This window comes from Fusarium proliferatum, assembly GCF_900067095.1.
Source record: "Fusarium proliferatum ET1 genome assembly, contig: FPRO_scaffold003, whole genome shotgun sequence".
NCBI classification, from domain to species: domain Eukaryota; kingdom Fungi; phylum Ascomycota; class Sordariomycetes; order Hypocreales; family Nectriaceae; genus Fusarium; species Fusarium proliferatum.
Window position 1 is genome coordinate 821,266 of NW_022194792.1, and position 17,815 is coordinate 839,080.

General features: G+C 48.5%; 6 protein-coding genes across 6 annotated transcripts; 2 read left to right on the forward strand and 4 right to left on the reverse strand.

The window, feature by feature from the left end:
- Positions 1–164: 164 nt before the first annotated feature.
- FPRO_06880 (uncharacterized protein) lies at positions 165–911 on the reverse strand (the record flags this gene model as incomplete). Its single annotated transcript, XM_031228158.1, has 1 exon — positions 165–911. One exon carries the CDS (start codon positions 909–911, stop codon positions 165–167), a length of 747 nt encoding a protein of 248 aa, XP_031078522.1.
- Positions 912–1,909: 998 nt separating this feature from the next.
- FPRO_06879 (uncharacterized protein) lies at positions 1,910–3,435 on the reverse strand (the record flags this gene model as incomplete). The annotated part of the gene is made up of 5 exons (XM_031228159.1): positions 1,910–2,292; positions 2,352–2,859; positions 2,914–3,117; positions 3,183–3,290; positions 3,349–3,435. The coding sequence occupies 5 exons, from the start codon at positions 3,433–3,435 to the stop codon at positions 1,910–1,912; spliced, it is 1,290 nt and encodes a 429-aa protein (XP_031078523.1).
- Positions 3,436–4,046: 611 nt separating this feature from the next.
- On the forward strand, positions 4,047–5,486 carry FPRO_06878 (putative cytosine deaminase and related metal-dependent hydrolases; the record flags this gene model as incomplete). Its single annotated transcript, XM_031228160.1, has 1 exon — positions 4,047–5,486. The coding sequence occupies one exon, from the start codon at positions 4,047–4,049 to the stop codon at positions 5,484–5,486; it is 1,440 nt and encodes a 479-aa protein (XP_031078524.1).
- A 1,049-nt stretch (positions 5,487–6,535) lies between these two features.
- FPRO_06877 (uncharacterized protein) lies at positions 6,536–7,108 on the reverse strand (the record flags this gene model as incomplete). Its single annotated transcript, XM_031228161.1, has 1 exon — positions 6,536–7,108. The coding sequence occupies one exon, from the start codon at positions 7,106–7,108 to the stop codon at positions 6,536–6,538; it is 573 nt and encodes a 190-aa protein (XP_031078525.1).
- A 4,272-nt stretch (positions 7,109–11,380) lies between these two features.
- On the forward strand, positions 11,381–12,130 carry FPRO_06876 (uncharacterized protein; the record flags this gene model as incomplete). The annotated part of the gene is made up of 3 exons (XM_031228163.1): positions 11,381–11,554; positions 11,604–11,698; positions 11,767–12,130. 3 exons carry the CDS (start codon positions 11,381–11,383, stop codon positions 12,128–12,130), a joined length of 633 nt encoding a protein of 210 aa, XP_031078526.1.
- A 1,658-nt stretch (positions 12,131–13,788) lies between these two features.
- Positions 13,789–15,438, reverse strand: FPRO_06875 (uncharacterized protein; the record flags this gene model as incomplete). Its single annotated transcript, XM_031228164.1, has 6 exons — positions 13,789–13,931; positions 13,985–14,227; positions 14,281–14,595; positions 14,648–14,713; positions 14,768–15,043; positions 15,096–15,438. The coding sequence occupies 6 exons, from the start codon at positions 15,436–15,438 to the stop codon at positions 13,789–13,791; spliced, it is 1,386 nt and encodes a 461-aa protein (XP_031078527.1).
- Between the last annotated feature and the right edge of the window lie 2,377 nt (positions 15,439–17,815).

Here is a 17,815-nt window from a genome sequence, read left to right on the forward strand (position 1 = left end):
TGCCCCGCAAAAGGTTGCTCTTATTCCCGTAGACATCCCCGAAGGCTTCAGTCATTCTCCCGCTCAGTATGGGAGAAGCTCAAGGAACTGGTGATATTTATTGCTCAGACTAATCATGATTCTTCTTCAGTGGCACTAACATGTCTAATTTGAGCTTTAATAGACTAGGATGATTGATCTTCATCTCCTTCACAAATCCATATTCCTAGCTCCTGCGCATGAATAGCAGCCGGTTCAAACAGTGGAATATCCCCAACATCTTCTTGCCTCAGCACAAAACCCAAATCTGTACTACCCAGTATAATGCCTTGGGCTCCTCTGTCAATGAGCTTCTTGGCTTGTTGAACGAACATATTTTTTGTTGAGTCTGTCACAGACGCAACACCCCTCGCCACTTCTTGAAGCATGCCTCTGTTAACCTCCTCAATGTCCTCAGGTGTTTCCGGGATCAGGATCTCGAAGCCAGCCTTTTGTAACATGGCTACAAAGAAATCAGGATCATCAGAATCGAGCATCGAAATTTTGGGACCGAGCAGGCCAAGCTTCTTCGCCGATGGATGATTGTTGGTAATGTGCAGCGCGAGACAGTCCGCGATGTGAAACAGCGGGACACGAGCCGCTGAGGAGTCATCAAATAGCTTTTGGGCAACCTTGTGAGCGAGAATGGCACAGATCGCAATGCCTTCAACTCTATCGCTCAAGGATCTGATTGGTTTCTTGTAGACTTTTGCGAACTCGTCCCAGTCCCCTTTCATGGCATGCTGGATCATTTCTTCGAGGTTGGCGCTGTACAGATATAAGGGGGCTGATGCTCGATCACCGAGTTTCAATCTGGCAACTTTGTTGATAATGCTGTAGTAGAGTGCTGTGACGTCTGGTGTCATGCCTCCAAGCAATAGAAGAGTCCTCATCTTGACTGCAGTAAATGTTCACTGGTGGGATGTCCGAGGAGAGAGACGAGCAACAAGCAATGTGAGGAGCTGTAGCAATTTATGACTCAAGTAGCAACATGACAGTGCAAGGGCGTAAATGTGGGTACATGATGCTGACGTCAATCTCACAACCTCGCTCATTGATCAAGACCCCCAGTATAAACACTCTCATGTTTAAATTGTGCACAAAAAAAAGCCAAATGACTTTCTCCCTATTTCTTCTAACGCATTTCGAACGTCTATAGTGAACATTTCCTATACGAGAACCATTTATCATTAGAAACAAGATTCTCCCAAGAACTCAGCATCTTTGATGGCTTACAAAGCTTTTTCGACAATGGCTATGCAATCAATCTCGACCTGACAACTTTGACTGAGTGCCCTTTCTATTGTTGATGGGTGGTACCTTGGCGCTTATAACCAGTTCTGAAGCTGTCAAACAGACCCGAGCAGGCTTGGGGTTGGGGATCGTCGCAATATCAATGGCAGCGTCAGCGCTCCTCATCATGATGTTTGAACATGACACATACAAATGGCATTCATGGCCGCAAAGTCGTTGATGTTTGTTAAGTAGATGTTGCACGGCAATCGAATCAATATCGACACTTATCCCAGGCCAGGAGTTAACATTACCTTGAGAATCCTATCAAGCCCACTTCCTTCTTGATGGAGAACAGACTCCAGTGGTCCAAATACTGCTTTCTGTGGATCCCCAGAGCTCGTCTTGAGAGTCGGGTGCTTGATGATTCACCGTTTGTTCAACAACATCCTCCGATACAAGTACACCAGTATTGGCATCAACACCAATTTTGCCACTTGTATACACAAGACCGTGATGGATAAGAGCTTCTGAACTTTGGCATTATAGCAATGATTTTCTATCGACCAACCCGCTTCCAGGCTTGCCTCCGTTTGCGGGGTATGCCATAACTTCAAAAGTGCTCCCTGTGACTTCGTGTCATTTTTGAAGTTCATTTTTAGCAGGGGAATTCCTTGGCTGGCAATATTTTGGCAGATACCTTACCGAACCCAATAACACGATCTCCCGAGCCAGCCCATCCTTCCATAGTAACGGTATCACCGTCCTTCAACCAAACTAGTTCAGACTCATCGGGCAAGTTAAAAGGCCGAGTGCCGCCCAACACAAGCTCAGCCAAACATCCCGATCTACGAATTGGGTTATGATCACTTCCAAATTCTTTGATCTGCTCGCTGCTGGAAGAGAGGGTACCAGTACCAAGCAGATCACCTGTTTCCAGACCGCATCCAGAGCTACTGTGGTGGGCTATCATCTGAAATGGAGACCAGTGGAGGTGCTTAAGGTCGGATTTTCCGAGCAGAACTTCAGTCACTCCGTTTCCTGGTTCGTATGTTAAAAAATCTCCACTCTGGGATTTCGTGACGGTGTTGAGAACTTACGGGACAACGATGTAGAAACCTGAACTGCAACATCATCTGGACAATGAAGGAACGGAATGGCCGTGTTCTTCCCTCCTCTTAGACCTAGATCTTCAGTAGTTAAGAGTGCACCAGCCTCTTCCAACGCCTCAAGGGTCACAATCCAAGGCGAGATACTCGTTGCTGTAGCTTTACCATTAAACGGCCCTAATGGAGCCATCTCATAGAACTGGATATCTCTAGCACTCCAGTCATTCAGAAGTACAAACCCAAAGACATGATCATGAGCTCTAGACGCAGGAGTCGGTTCACCATACTTGATTGGATTGGAAATGAAAACCCCCATTTCGAGCTCAAAATCGAACTTTTGGCTGGGAGCATACGATGCACCATCAGGCCCGGGAATGATACCATGAGGTCTAGTAACGTTCTGGCCACTGACGATAACGGATGATGCTCTGCCATTGTATGCTGCCGGGAGATCGAAGAAGTTTTGAGGGACCTCACTATATCCAGCCATATGGCCCATCTATCATGTTCTGGTCAGATCTAAGTGTACTGCTGGTCAGGTGTGCTGGCTTACAGTCTGGACGTGTTCGAGTGAGCACATAAAGTCCGTGAAGCCGCCAATCTTCATTGGGACATGCATTGTAGCTTGGTCGGCAGCGATAACGCCGGTATCCTCTCGGTAGATTATGGAAGACTCATCTCGTAAAGCCTCTTGAATGGCCTTCCGAAGAGAGTTGCGTACATTAGGTGCGAGCGCTGCAAAAGCATTCAGTGACGGCTATCCAGTAGATATATTTGTTAATCGGGTTTAACATTGCTCGTCATAGTTCCATCATTACTAACCGATTCCAGTGCTTCTTTCACAGACTCATCTACGGGCAGTCCGCCCCGGATGAGGATTCTTAGGTCCAAAACATGGTCACCAACAGCGGTTCCCGGTCGCGGATCAAGCTATCGAGGGGTTAATATCAGAAAACAATCAGCTTCAGTGAGTCAAATATTTCCTCACATCATCCTCGGTATGAAATATACCGAACGGAATGTTGGAGATAGGGAATGGTGATCCCTTCGGTATCGGAAATGGATATTGAACCATTTTTGTTGATTCTGGCGACTCGATGTGATTTTGGGTGCACGCAACCCAGCACTGGCGTTAGTGGTGATGACGGGAAGAATCAGCTGAAGTCTACCAAGAAGGACATGCGGTGACCGTGGTTGAAAAGGACTATCGAAGGATTGAGCCTGAATTTATCCTGACAACTCATACAGTCTAGATGAAATCCACGTCATCTGAGGTAAGCCGGCGGAATCCCCTGTTGCGGAACGAAAACTCGGGATCTTGACTAAATGACAAAGAGATTTAGGTAACCTGGTATGAATTTAGCCTACGTTTGAGTGACCTTTTACTGACTTTATTTCGATAGCGCATGTCAAAGCCGATATTTAGTTGCTCCATGAGGGTCCCTCCAAGTCATGCATGATGTCTGTTCGGGCCGGCCGGAGTCTATGGGAGTGGAGCTTCGGACCTCGGATTCGGGGTTGGAGACGGGTCACGTTACGCCACCTCGTTGATAACCCTGCGCAGCTTATGGTAAGTCTAATCACATATATGAATAAAAATCCCAGTTTCAACAATTTCAAAATCATCAGCTCTTCTGACGAGTTCATATTCACCCGTCGTGTAACTCCTACAGGAATAGCTTCAAGATGTCTGATACTTCATCCCCAAGCTTCATCTGCATCAAGAACGCGACGGTCTTGACAATGGACCCACAGAATGGTACCCTTGCAAAGTCCGACATTCTCATCCAAGGTGACCGAATCGTTGCGATTGGACAGGCCCTTCCAAACCCCCCCGAAAGCAATGTCACCATTATCGATGGGCAAGGATGCATCGTTACCCCTGGCTTTGTCGATGGTCACCATCATATGTGGCAGCAACTTTTGCGGGGTGTTGCGACAGACTGGTCACTTTTTGACTACACTGTCAATATGCGGACTATTTATGGAAGCTTATACACACCTGAAGATGTCTACCTGTCTACTTATGTCGCAGCACTGAGTCTGATCAACAACGGTGTGACTTCAGTTCTCGAACACTGCCATATCATCAATTCGCCTGATCATGCTGACGCGGCTGTAAAGGCACTTCAAGATGCTGGGATCCGGGGAACGTTCTGTTATGGATTCTATGCCAACCCACCTTTGCCTGATCAACCTGATCCAGAAGGCTTCTCCCATGCATCACGGCTGAGCGATGCTGCCAGGATAAGAGACAAGTTCTTTGGTCAAAATGATCCAGTCGAGCAACTTCTCACGTTTGGCGTAGCTCCAGATGAGCCAGAATCTCTGTCCATCGAAGAGACCATTGCGCAGATCAAGCAGTCGAGAAAGCTCGGAGCACGTATAATCACCATGCATGTCGCGATGGGGCCCTATGACTTGGCACGACGTCAAGTTGTGCAGAATCTCGCAAATGAGGGTATCATGGGTCCAGACCTCGTATTCAGCCATGGCTCATCCTTCACCGAGAGTGAGCTTCTGGTAATCAAGGATTCGGGTGCTTCCATCGTCGGCACGCCAGATACAGAGTTGCAAATGGGTATGGGATTTCCTATTGTCTTCCAAGCTTCTGATCGAGGATGTCGCACATGTTTAGGTATAGATATTACTTCCAACCAGGGAAATGACTTCATCGCGCAGATGCGGCTCGCATTACAAGGTCGTCGAGCCCAGGAAAACGAACAAGGGTTTCCACTTTCCATCAAACGCAAGACGGCAGACGTTCTTCGAATGGGAACTTTGGGAGGTGCAGAGGTCATGAGAATGGAAGATCTCATCGGCTCCATTACCGTTAGGAAGAAAGCAGATCTTGTCCTCATCCGCAGTGATGATATTGAGAATATTCCTGCTGGCGACCCAATTGGTTCAGTGGTGTTTCATTCTTCAGTGAAAGACATTGATACTGTTATCATTGATGGCAAGATCAAGAAGCAGAACGGAAAGTTAGTCGCTGATTGGGAGAGGCTGAAAGAGGATGTCATTCTTCGTGCAGACCGTATCAAGAGGGAGGCTGCTAAGACTGATCTGACAGCAGCTAGGAAACTTTGGATGGATATCTTCCACGTTAAAGACATACCCGAATGAACAGTAATTGTTCGCTGAACTGCATTTTGGTACATTAAGATCCACAGCTTGCGTGAAGGCAATTTGATGTGAACCGAGGGATACTTAGGTGTTGCATGCATCGGCTCCAAGAGGTCAAGAAGGGGTGCATCTGCGCTGACCAAAGTACGTCGTAACGTATGCCTTGGACTCACGACCAAGATTCTTCTCATCGAACGTGTACTCGCAGTTGCGTGTGTTTCCGGATACAATCCTTCCAAGTCGCTGGTATTCATTGATGCCGCCATCTATATTTATTCGCATAACGACCGGCCATCGACAATCATACTATCGGCCAGGTCAGCTTGGGTTTAATATTGAGGACCGGACTCCATACCCTGCAGGACTTGTCCATTCGATCGAATCAAACCACTAATATGGCTCCATATCTTGCCGCTTCATTTTCTATTAGCCCATGGTCCTTTTCAAGTTCTTAAACGATGGCAAGCCCCTTACGCCACTTCCATCCGCAAGTTTAGGACCAATTGGTTTGTTATCTTCATATTACCAAATAACATGAACTCGAGCTCTTTCAGGATGTCATCTAACATGGTTGCGTGTGAGGACTAGGGGAAGCAAGAAAACTCAAGATTTTGACCCTCAGTGATGAGAATACCCAAGTCAACCTTAGATTAGGGTAAATCTACTAGATTTATCTCGGCATCCTTTTTTCAAGCCTTTAGGCTTCTTGCTCTCAAAAAATGGTCTGGTAGTGAGGATGGTGGTAATCAATAATCTAATGGGGGGGGGTTAAGCTTTCGTATTGTGCTATTGACTCGGCTTACAAAGATCAATGCTTGCCGATATGCGTAACCATCGAGCTTTCCATGGCCGGTTCCACAGCTGTGTCGACCGCCATGATTCGGAGCGTACAGACCAGACTAATCGGTTGTCGGTTCGTGAGACAGTAACGCAATATCTTACACCTGTGCCTGGACTGGCGGTCGACATCATGAAGCCAGAATCACGGAGTACTAATGATGTTGTGCACTTCGAGAGTCATTCACCGTGTCGGTAGGATTGAAAAGAATCTAATGCGAGTCTGGCAGCTCCATTCCTCCTTGGTCTTCACCTAATGCACGGCCATTGATCTCTACCGGCATCGCATGGAACAGGATGAACACAATCCTAGCCCACTGCTCAGTTCTGTTGAACCATTGGTGATTTGTACCCCTCTGGATCACAACATCCCCCGGGTGGATGGTCCGTGTCTCCCCTGAATCCAGCAGACATTCCAGCTCACCATTGATAAGGATGCCGTAGTCAAGACTAACGGTACGGTGCATCTGAGACTTTGAGCCTGGAGGAATATCACAATACCGCAAGATGCTACCGCCATGCTTCACCAACCCCGACTTCTGTTTGTTGGCATATGCCTCTTTAAACGTGGAAAGATCTTTGTTGTTTGCAAGCGGTATGGGTAATCCCTCGGTGACGTAGCCGAGCTCGAAGTCGGCAGAGTTTCCCTCGCCTGCGCTGACCTGCCAGAAATTCAGTGGCTCATCGAGGTCTTTGGAGTAACAGGATTTGCCGCTCGAGTCATGTGTTGTGATGAAGCGGTGAATGGAGGGAAGCGCTTTCGGAGGGTTGGAGTTTGAGGACATGGCGGATGGTTCTTCTTTGGGGTTAATTTGCTTCCTGGAGCATGTAGAACCGAGTAATATTAAATACCGTGCTTTATATCTCGTGTAGAATTCGGGATGTGGAGAGTAGTGTCCAGCTCGGGACCGTTCTTAGTGTTGTCCGAACCACGGCCCGATGTTGTTGACCTGACTGGGGGCGACAAAAGAGTCGGGCCGAGTGCTAACGATGACCATTCCCTCTTTATGGCCAAGACAAGTGTTGGCCTATCGGTGCGAGACTCTTGTCGTTGTACTTTCGGTCGTATTCCTGTACGTACTGACGGGCTCGCAATTTCTGGTGATCACAAAAGAATTTTCAGTCAAGTGACTTGGCTTTTGTCATGGCCGGTCGAGATTTCATCATCTCTGATTTTAAGTCGAGTGACAGTTGTCCAAGAGTGTCGGATCTGGCTTACTCGCTCCGCTACAACGTTTGATAGCCTCGTGTCATGTATGCTATGGCCTTTCGGCATAACTCGTCGGTCACCGCAATGGACGAGTCGGCAGCGGCAGTTGAAGCTGGGAAGCCAAGCTCTGTGGACAGCTTCAAGTCCAGCCACGGCTGGGCAGTTCGTCTGGGTATAGTTGTTGAATGATCGCTTCAAGGACGGGGAAGGTTTGCGATGGTAGTGTGTCGAAACCCGACTGACCCTCGAGAGCACGGCGTTTTCACAAACGCTGACTGTGATCCTGGCAGCCAAGTGTTCATCGGCGCTGGCAAGTATCAGCGAACTGCAATCACTTCCAAGAGGTTTTGCAAGATCGGGGATCGCGACGGAACAAGCTAAAGGAGTCCGAGAAGCTTCCTTGGTCTGGGACGTCGTTGGGCTTCATATCAGGTACGGACCCGAAGCCTGTCACACGATCAAAGACCGCGCAAGTCTTGGAGTATTTGTATCGAGACCATTCGCTTCTGGGCATGAAATTGCTTTGGCCAATATCGTGCAAGGTAATCTTTCGGCTCTGCGGTATCCGTGGACGGGTACGGTGTCTTCGTGGCTTGAGCGAGAGCGGCCTGATTTCCGGCAAGAATGGACCGGCCATCAAGAGAAGAAACGCGGAGCTCGTCGCTTCAAACTAAATATCGGCTTGACGTGCGTTTATCGTGATGGACAACTCTGGAACGCCAGGCCGCCTTGTAAGGATGTCGAAGAGCGCTGACTTGGGAGCGACGAGGACGTGGCTTTCTGACGGTACGAGGCGAGGCCTTGGGCGACTGTTGGGAATGGAAAGGGAACAAGGACAGGGTCAAAGGCGAGATATCGTACGATCGAAGGAGCGTTCGAATACAAATAGACTTGGGAAACGACCAGCGCGTGGTTTTGGGTTCAACAGGCAGCCACAACGATGGTACAGGCAGACAATAGAGGACGGGGTCACGTAATGCAAACAAGGAGACCAGTGCAAATCATTGAAGCAAACTGACCAGCAGGCAAGGGGGATGAAAAGGGGCTCACAAGGGACCTGCTCAAAACGAAGCAATGAGGAGACGAAGTGCAGCTTAACGCAACGAAAGAACTTGAGGTCTGTGGCAGCTTTCACAATGTGAAGCCTTTCCCAAGCACTGAGGGATTTTATGATTAGGTACTCATCATTGACGTAGAGTGTTGCCGATGGTTCCTACTGTAGTGTTCAACAGGGACATCTCGTCAGGGAGATCACCATGAGGCTTTCCAAGAAATGGGCATCAGGAAGGTACCGTTGTTTGGGATCGAGGGCGGCGGTCGAAGCTAGGGGCGACGGTTCTGTGGAAGGGGCTGAATGCTCTTTCGAGCATCAGCCGAAGGGAAAGAGGACGAGGCAAGGAGGTCCACGGTTGGAATGTGGCTTTGTCGGATGCTGTGAATGGAAGGATTCGAAGCGCAGGGGTCATCGACTCGTGAGGATAGCATCGAGATGTTGCGGTCTGGAGGAGTCGCTGGGAGGAGATGGGGTCACAGATGAAAAGCGAAAATGTTTGATGTTTTGGGGAATGCTACGCTGATATCTCACAGTACGGAGTGTTTTCCTTTTGCTCAGTACCACCAAGCGGCCCTGGCTGTCCAATACGTTTCAGTAATATTGATTGCTCATCTCAAGGTACAGTCACAGTGGTCAGCTTGGGGTAGGACAAGGTACGTGGCGGTAGGGATCAGGTTCACTTGATTCCCCGCGCTGCGTCGTCGCAGCCTGATCCTTGATGAACCCCGCTCTCCTCCTTCTGGCATTTTCCATCATAGCATCATGAGAAGTATGGCACCGAGAGACGCGGGAATTTTCACTCCGCCGCTGCGATGAAGACCGGATGGATGAAAGGTGAGAAATGACAATCAAATGGCTGACACAGGGATAGGTACGACGCCGATGTCGATGACGTGCATGCTGACAACGAAGCTCCCGGATTGGAGAACAATGAGCAGCGTATTTGCCACCGAATTTCGCCCTTGAAGGCTGGATCTGCTCTCGATCGATAGTTCAGTTGTCGGACGACAGTCAAGAGTCTTGCGGGCGGAGAATCGACATCAAGCGAAATCTTGACCGCGACTACGACCGCGACCGCGATGACCATCGACAAGACACGCGTGAATCTACAAGCGAAGCGAACATTTTCCTCTCTCCAACCGAAACCCACCGCGACGAAGCTATCGCCAGTCCACCAGCCTGCACCGAGTTGCGAAGCACAACGAAGGTAACACCGTAACCGCAACACGAGCCCTTTCGAATACGAGCCGAAGTCGAACCGTACCTGAGAAATAAAATAAACATATTGCAGTGATGATGTTACGCAAGGATACGCAGTGACATGATCTCGGTGGCCAAGTTACATCGGCTGCCATCAAGACAAATGTGGCTCTCGCTTGACAACTCGCGTCCATCTGCCCTAACCCATCCAGGGTTCAGATGTCTCTTGCCATGTAACGCTACTCGTCAACAAGACACATCCATGCCACTTTAGTTCGGTGGGTTTGTTGCACGCTAGTTAGCGGATTCTCAGCCATCACGTGGAGCGAGATCTGGTTATGATCTTGACCACCAGGTAGCGAAATTTAATAGCCCTAAAGCACCAAAGGATTTAGAGAAGCTCAGGATAATTTATCAGAGTTTAGTATGATGTTTAGACAAGCTTAGGATAATTCTTTCACAGTTTAGGATGATGTTTAGAAGACTCTTTGACTAAACATTCCCTGCCCTCCCTGAATCCATCACCTCGAACAGGGGCCAAGATCTGCTGGTGCTTTGTCGGATCATCCTCCGGACCGCAAACACAAGTCTCGGCCCAGCGATACGCCCGCATCTGTTCCTCTTTAGTCACGCCGTCCTCCAGTTCCTCAGCAGGAACGCGTTTCTTCCGCGGGGCCCGGGTGGGCGTGACTGCTGCCCCGGTGGTCGCTGCGACGATGGGACTGAGGTGAATGAGCGCAACAAGCTTTTAGAGCCTATCATACACTCAGAACTCCGATATGTGACTCCAGTACAAGCGCTAGACCCAGCCTCAGGCCAGGCAAACGCTGCAGAAGTGAGAAGGATGACGTGACCGAGGCTGAAGCAACAGGCTCTCGCCTATCATATGGCACGCTCCCAGTCTGCCACTGGCAGTTCAAGTAGAACGTGACTATTGACGCGATTGTAGAATACCCCACACCCAGGATGCAGATGCTGGAGGAACGGCTAACGGCTACAAATACATCACAGGCTCCCTTTGCATCCACACATTAACACCTCCATCATCTTACTTAAATCCCTACCTCTTTTCATTTTGGCTTTCTTGTCAATACTTCGTTACTTCCCCCTCGCCATCATATTGAACACACTCCCACTTTCATCTCGACCATACCCCTTCCCTTTCCACCCGCCATCATTCACTTCGAAGCGAATGCTATTTGCATTTATTCCCTATATGTCTGAGACAGTCTGATCTTTCTCGAGCCTGATTACTACCAAGACTGTTTTTTTCTCAGAACAAAACAACCGAAAATGGAAGGGAACGTAGTCATCGACGACATTGCGACGAAGGCATACAGCCACGCGCATGCCGAGACGCCATACACGCAAACAAATACTCTGCGTATCATTTTGGAATTCTTTAGGATTCGCTACTAGGACTTTGCCGGTTCCCCAAAGAAAGCCCTGAAAGACGCCACGTACCTTGCATGTTTGGAACTCGTCAAACGCTATGGAGTCAAAAACCTCTCAGAAACCGGGGTCTGTACGGTTTTGGCCATTCGGGCCTGTACAGCCTTGCAGCAAGATTACCCTGGCAAATACGATTTCAAAATGTATGAAGTTGGGGAACATCGGATATGCCGGTGTGTGAAGACGGGGGTCATAATCGACTCCAGCAGTCACATCGGCGCTGTTGTAAAGCTTCCAGGGGATGAGTGGATATACAATGACAACACTTTTGTTTGGCAGGATGACGGGACTGGCACAGTGAAGATGCCAGATGGAGTAAGGAAATCGATGAATAGGGTTTGTGCATTTCTAATCTTTACTGCAGTATAAAGAAGACTTTCATTCGGTCTCTTTTGAAGAGGGCCTAGCCTACTGTTTCTCCCGATTCGCTGCCAACCCAGAAGTACTTACCCTATTTCGGTAAGCTTTCTCTCTTCTCCTGGAGTCAATGCGTGACATCAGGCTAATGTAATAACCTTTATCCTTAGTTTTACGAATAAGCACGGGAAACGCTACAAAGGGGGCTACATAAAGTGGGTCATCGACGAAAACTGCCCGCGTCCTAGAGAAAGTCCCTCCAAAACTTACCTCATGCTCAAGGACTGGAAGCGCGATCCAAGCCCTCAGCGCATTGTATGGCGAGAGGGTAGATCAGAATACCAGGATATAAAAGGCACGCCGGATACTAACACTCAGTGCTGGCTCGCGGTTGAAGCCTTTGTGAAGAAATGGGATGCTACGACACTATGGGGCATGGATCATTGTGACTTTGTTCATCGGCAGATCTGGGATAACTTGGTTGAGCATCATGGCTTTCCTGTGTTGAAACGGGGATACCTCCCCGACTCATGAAGGAGATATTTGGGATTCCAGGACAAAGACTCCCATATTCACCTCAACACCTTGGCTTTTCCCAAACCTAGGATTCGCTGAGCAGTCAGCCGGCAAGTCAAGTCCCAACGATATCGACGAAAACGAGTCGGGACTTATGGATATAGAGCTCTTAGGGAATAATAAGATAGAGGTCATTGCCTTGGAAAATTGCGCTACCTCCCTGCTGTGGACTAACAAACATCAAACCTTGGTAAAAGGTGTGAACGAAGAACTAGTCTAGGGTCTCGTAAATCTACACCAACTTCATTCAAGTCTCTCAGTTATTTATCATAGAAGTCCCCAGTCTTTTGGCCGTCCCTTTGCCCCTGACAGAAGACAACCTACAGTTAAGTCTTACTAGAACTTCCAAGAAGAGTAGAGTTGGACATGCACTTATCCACCCCCCACGCATTGCATCCATCCCGTCTGTCCTTTACTCCTAAACCCACCACTTCATGACTTTCCGCACGACTTTGTCAATGTATTGATAGAGTGTCAGATCCCACCGCTTCCTTGAGAACTCGCCACATCTAATTCTCTTCAGGCCAACATTTTTCTCAAAAGGCTACGAATTTAGACAAGCTGGTCCTGAGTGTACTGCCTCTTGCGATGAATCTGAATGTCTCACGAGCTTGGATGAGTAAGGTGCGTGATTTGAGTATCAGGCGCCAGGTCAATGAACTGAAAACAACACTCTCACTAGCATGCTTAATACCACAGTAAGTCATAAGGTAAATAGGTTTTCAGAAGACTGTGATGAATTTGATTACTTCATATTAGGGCTTGGCTTCTACTCCGAATGAAGTCGCCAAGACTGTCAAGTTAGTGGCCGTCTTCAGGCGAAATCTATTTGTTCTTCCTTATGTCATTTATCTTACCAATACTTTCTCGGTTCAAGAACAAATCCGGCCGTCGTTTCAACAAAGAGTAGGTCAAATGGCTCCTTGAACGAGGCGACAATGATGCGGATAGTGAACCTTCGTCACGATTTCTCTTCAGTGAACTTGAAGGCTATGTAATAGAGGGCAAAGAGAAGATCTAGAGAACTTTCTCTCACGAGGGCTGTCCTGAGACTCCAGTTTCTGTCCTTCAGAGGCTACTCATTATCTCGCTAGAATGGCCTCAAGTGTATGCTATCATGATCATGTAATCGATCCCTATTTATGGTTTCAGTTCAGGTGTTACCTTCGTGACCCCGTCCACTGTCCTCTCGTCCTTCATAAAGAAGCAATTCTCTGCCAGCAGTTGGTACAATGGTACTTTGATGTTGTTCTTCGTCAACGGTGGGTAAGCACAAAATCCTTCGATGAATGATAGGCGATTTCAGTAAATACATATTAAGTACTAAAGCTTGAATCAGCACAAAGGACTTAATGACTTAGTACAAATTTTGATGAACTCAAATATTTTTCTGCTTTGGTCAGATAGTAACAACCTTTTGGAAATGCATGTAATGGGGAAGAAAGCTTTTCTTGACTATCGTATACTAGGTCGACTGGACCCTCACGTCTTTCCACTTTGTCTTTCTCCCCACACCATTCAACAACCCTCGCATACTAACAGTACGGCGTACAGGTCATTTAAATCAACTTCTCCTTTGCCAGCTCGCAGTCTGTCTTTCCCGTAACTATTACAAGTTACACTTGGTCTTCAGGGCGTGCTTTGATTGACTCTTTCCATTTATGAAGCACTTCGTCTCTTCTGCGGTCATCGGCTTCATCACACTCCTCCATGATCCTATACGCTTCATACTCGGGACAGAGGTATACCGGGATGTCCTCTGTCAGCTGTTAGCACAATTCTAGTTTGAAGAAAGCGAACTCGTGAACTTACTGTATCCCGGAAACTCGGCATTGAACTCTTCCTCAGACATATTGAAGATCTTATCGTCTTCGGCCTCCCACTTCTTCAATGGCTCCTCTTGCTCTTCTTTAGTCTTAGGGGGTCCCATACCAGGGCGGAGGGGAAGTCCACTGCCATCACCGTAGCTGTGAGCATAGCGGGGTTGTTCGTCATTGCCCCCCTCCAGCAACTCTTCGGCATCTCCTTGAGCCAAATGGTCATCTTTCATAGCCTCTGATGACAGTCAGTATCATATTCCTTCAAAGATTTAACAGTGGCGAACTTACTGTCGGGATACTGAGCATAAAACTCCTCATCGGTCATGTTCCCGGGGCTTTCGCATTCAGCCTGCCACTTCTTGAATGAATCCCCTTGATCTTCTTCAATCATGTAGCCTCGCATACCAGGTCGGAGGGGAAGTCCACTGCCATCACCGTAACAGTGGGCATAGTGGGGCTTTTTCTCATCATTCTCCTTCAAAGATCCTTCTTTGAGACGTTCCTCATGGAGGCAATCATAGTATTCATCGCACAGCATTTCCTCGGTATCATCCTCCATCATGCAATGTCCTTCCTCTTCGGTCCAATCTTCATCGGATTCATCTGTAGGTGGTTAGGACAAAGTTTTCCAAGATTCTTGTAGGGATGGACTTACTGGGATGTGGAGATTGGGCATTAGATACCTCCTCTTTGTTATATCTATAACAATCTTTCGGGCCATCTGTGAACAGTTAGCAAGAAAAAGGTTCTGAGTTTCTTGACTTGTGGAACTGACTGTAATTAGGAAAGTGGGTATCGAATTCTTCGGATGACATGCGGCCATGGACCCAATCACGTAGAAGCAATATCTCTTTCGACGACAGATTTTTCTGCTCGTCGGTCACAGGGCCCATACCCGGTCGAAGCGGGAGACCACTACCATCGCCGCAGTTGTTAGCATAATGCTGAGTGTGGAGCTCATCGCTTTCCTTGGGCCCAAAGGATTCTTTTTCTTCCTGCGGCATCGCAAGCGCTTCTTTTGTGATCCTATACGATTCCTTAGGAGGCCCCCCTATAACCAATTAGCAAAAATAGTCACAAGGTTATTGACGCGTTGAACTTACAGTAATGAGGAAAATGGGCATCAAACTCTTCGGGAGACATGCGACCATAGATCCAATCACGTAGAAGCGACTTCTTTTCCCACCACTCAATGGAGTGTCCGTCTTCGTCTAGCCAATCCTTCAATAATGGGTGAAACGGGCCATCTTTATAGCGGTAGCGATAAGTAAAACGCCGTCCGTTTACTTCCTTAACGCGTTCCTGAGTCGCTTCAGTTTCAAGAGCCTTGGTTACTTGGCCCGTCATGCCAGGCTTCTCGACAGATTCCTTGGAGAGCATCTCCCCCGCTTCCTTAGAGGGCGTCTCGACAGACACGCCGGTCTTTTCACTGGCCTCAGGGCTCATAGTTTCTTCCTGCGGGAGACTGTCAAAAATGAGTTAGCAAAACACGTAACAGTAAATGGAGGCTATCGTGGCAGTGGTTGCAGCAGATGCCTCAGCCTAGGGCGCTGGCTCCAGCTGAATAAGATGTGAAGTGTGAAGACAGTGGAGGAAGGATCAACAGTCGACACGCGAGTGTCACAGATCAGCAGAGATGAGAAGCCTTGGTGGCGTGAGAAGGCAATGAGAAATCTGACACAAACTACCTCGGGGCTCAAGTGCAAGGGATGATGCAGAGCAAATGTCTTCTCCTCGTGACAGCGCGGGCGGCGAAGAGTTACTTGCTGTGTTTGGTAAGATTGATGCGTCGTGTCCGCAACTCAAGGATGAAAGGCCTGCACGATGCAAGGGGTGGCTGATGAAGAAGGATTACTGACGAAGGAAGTGTGTTGATGGAGTAAAAGTGGTGATGGAAGAAGAGGTTGGATGGAAGAAAAGGTTGAGGGAGAAACGCGAAATTTATAGGGACAGCGGGACTGTGCGTCTGCTGTAGCTGTGACTCCACCATCTGTCTGACAGTGGTTCAAGCTCGTAGTGCACAAGGCCGCTACGCGTAACCTACCACCACCAGGTTGCATATCCCCTATGTACTACATGCAACGTTGTTGCCACTGTTGCTACGTATGCTTAACGATAGCCGGCACTGGATAAGGCCCTTCATCCCGTGGTTTGCATCGAGATCAAGCTCGAGGTAGCCAGGGTGAGTAGTAAGAGTACACGGAGTTCCGACCTCCCTTGACGCAAGCTTTTGCCAAAGCTTTCACGGTAACGGTGAACTTAAGCGTCTCAGTTAGTTGAGGCATGGTGGTACAAGAAATGGCATGTGTGGAAGGCCAACAATTGTGGTTAAAGAATCCGTGGTTCACAGAAGGGCCAGCCCTGCCTCAATACACAGTCCATAGCTCCGAGGAGCAATACTCAAGATTTCGCCCATTTCCCAGCACCAGAGCGTTCCTCTTGTTCTTTTGGTACTCTAAGTGGCATTTATATCTAATGATATTATCCTAAGCTGATTTTCCATGCCTCCAAAGAGAGTTTTAAGCGTCCAACATTGGAAAACACCCGCTACTGTACCCGCTATTGTTTAGGGAGATGAATCACAAGATGGTACATATCAGTCAAACCTAGAGGATGCAAACTGACCCCAGCTCCTTCTGATTGTGACTCGCTTCATTCTCAAAAGCCCACTGTATCTCGCCAACCTCCAGTTTCCGCTCACCAACACTCCCATCAGGACCATTAACCTCCAGGTCTTGCGTAAATCCTTTTGGAGTCTTCAGGCTGCATTGCATGGACCTGCCAGCATCGAGTTACCTACCAGGCACCTCAGAGCTGTCTTTAGCAGTTGCCTAGACGCAGTGTGAGATCCATTGAACAGTCGCCCCACTCACCCTGGTTATGTCCACAGCTCGCAATGGATGCCCCGAACGTAGACATCACACCGAGGGCCAATGACTCATTGAGGCCGAACTATCCTACAGGTCACAATCACGTGCAGTCGAGGCTTGTGCTTGTCAATGGCAGTTATCAGGGCCCAGTGGTAATCACAGTTGCAGTTGCGGAAGGGAAGCGTTGCAGTGGCAGCAGCCCATCCGCAAGGGGGATCCACTTGAGACGAAGGACACAATTGGCGATGGGAATGCTGAAATACACGAAAAGGCTATGGTTGCCAAAGCGACGGGCATGGCCCAGTGGCCTATCGGGCGGCCCTGGGGGAAAGGAGCCTCTAATGGACCAGCTCGGCGTTACAAAGAGGCACCACTGAACCAGAAGGTTTCAGGGCATTCACACTCATAGACGTAGCTTTGGTAGAGCTGTTTGGGACTTCGTAGCGAAGGGGAAACAGGGGATACGTACCCACATGGCTCCTGTGAGAATCTGTTCTGACCAGGCACTGCATACTGGTAAGGATCTTCTCCATTTCTCCATCACAACTGCTTTCTCTAACTACTTAACCTTACTACGAACAGCAAGCGAAATTCTGATCTCCAGCCAGGGCTTGAACCTGAGTTGCTGAACAAGTTACTTGTTCCTTCGTGGACCCAGACACTCTATGGAACAACACAGAACACGTCGACTCTTACCACTCGGGAAAGGCACCCAGTCAATGCTCCGCTGTTCCATACACAACATCAGAACGGTCGGCCAAGCCTCGGCTTGCAGCACAATCTTGAACAGCAAGTCCTCCTTTCTTCGTCAAGACGCTCATCCTCCGCACCGTCTCCAACTCAGACTATGTACGTTCTCTTTTTCTCATATCCTACTCCATGCCTCAACCCTCAACTTCTGTCAAGAGCCTCCACTCGTTTGCTCGATCATCAGGACTACCGCTACTGTTTCC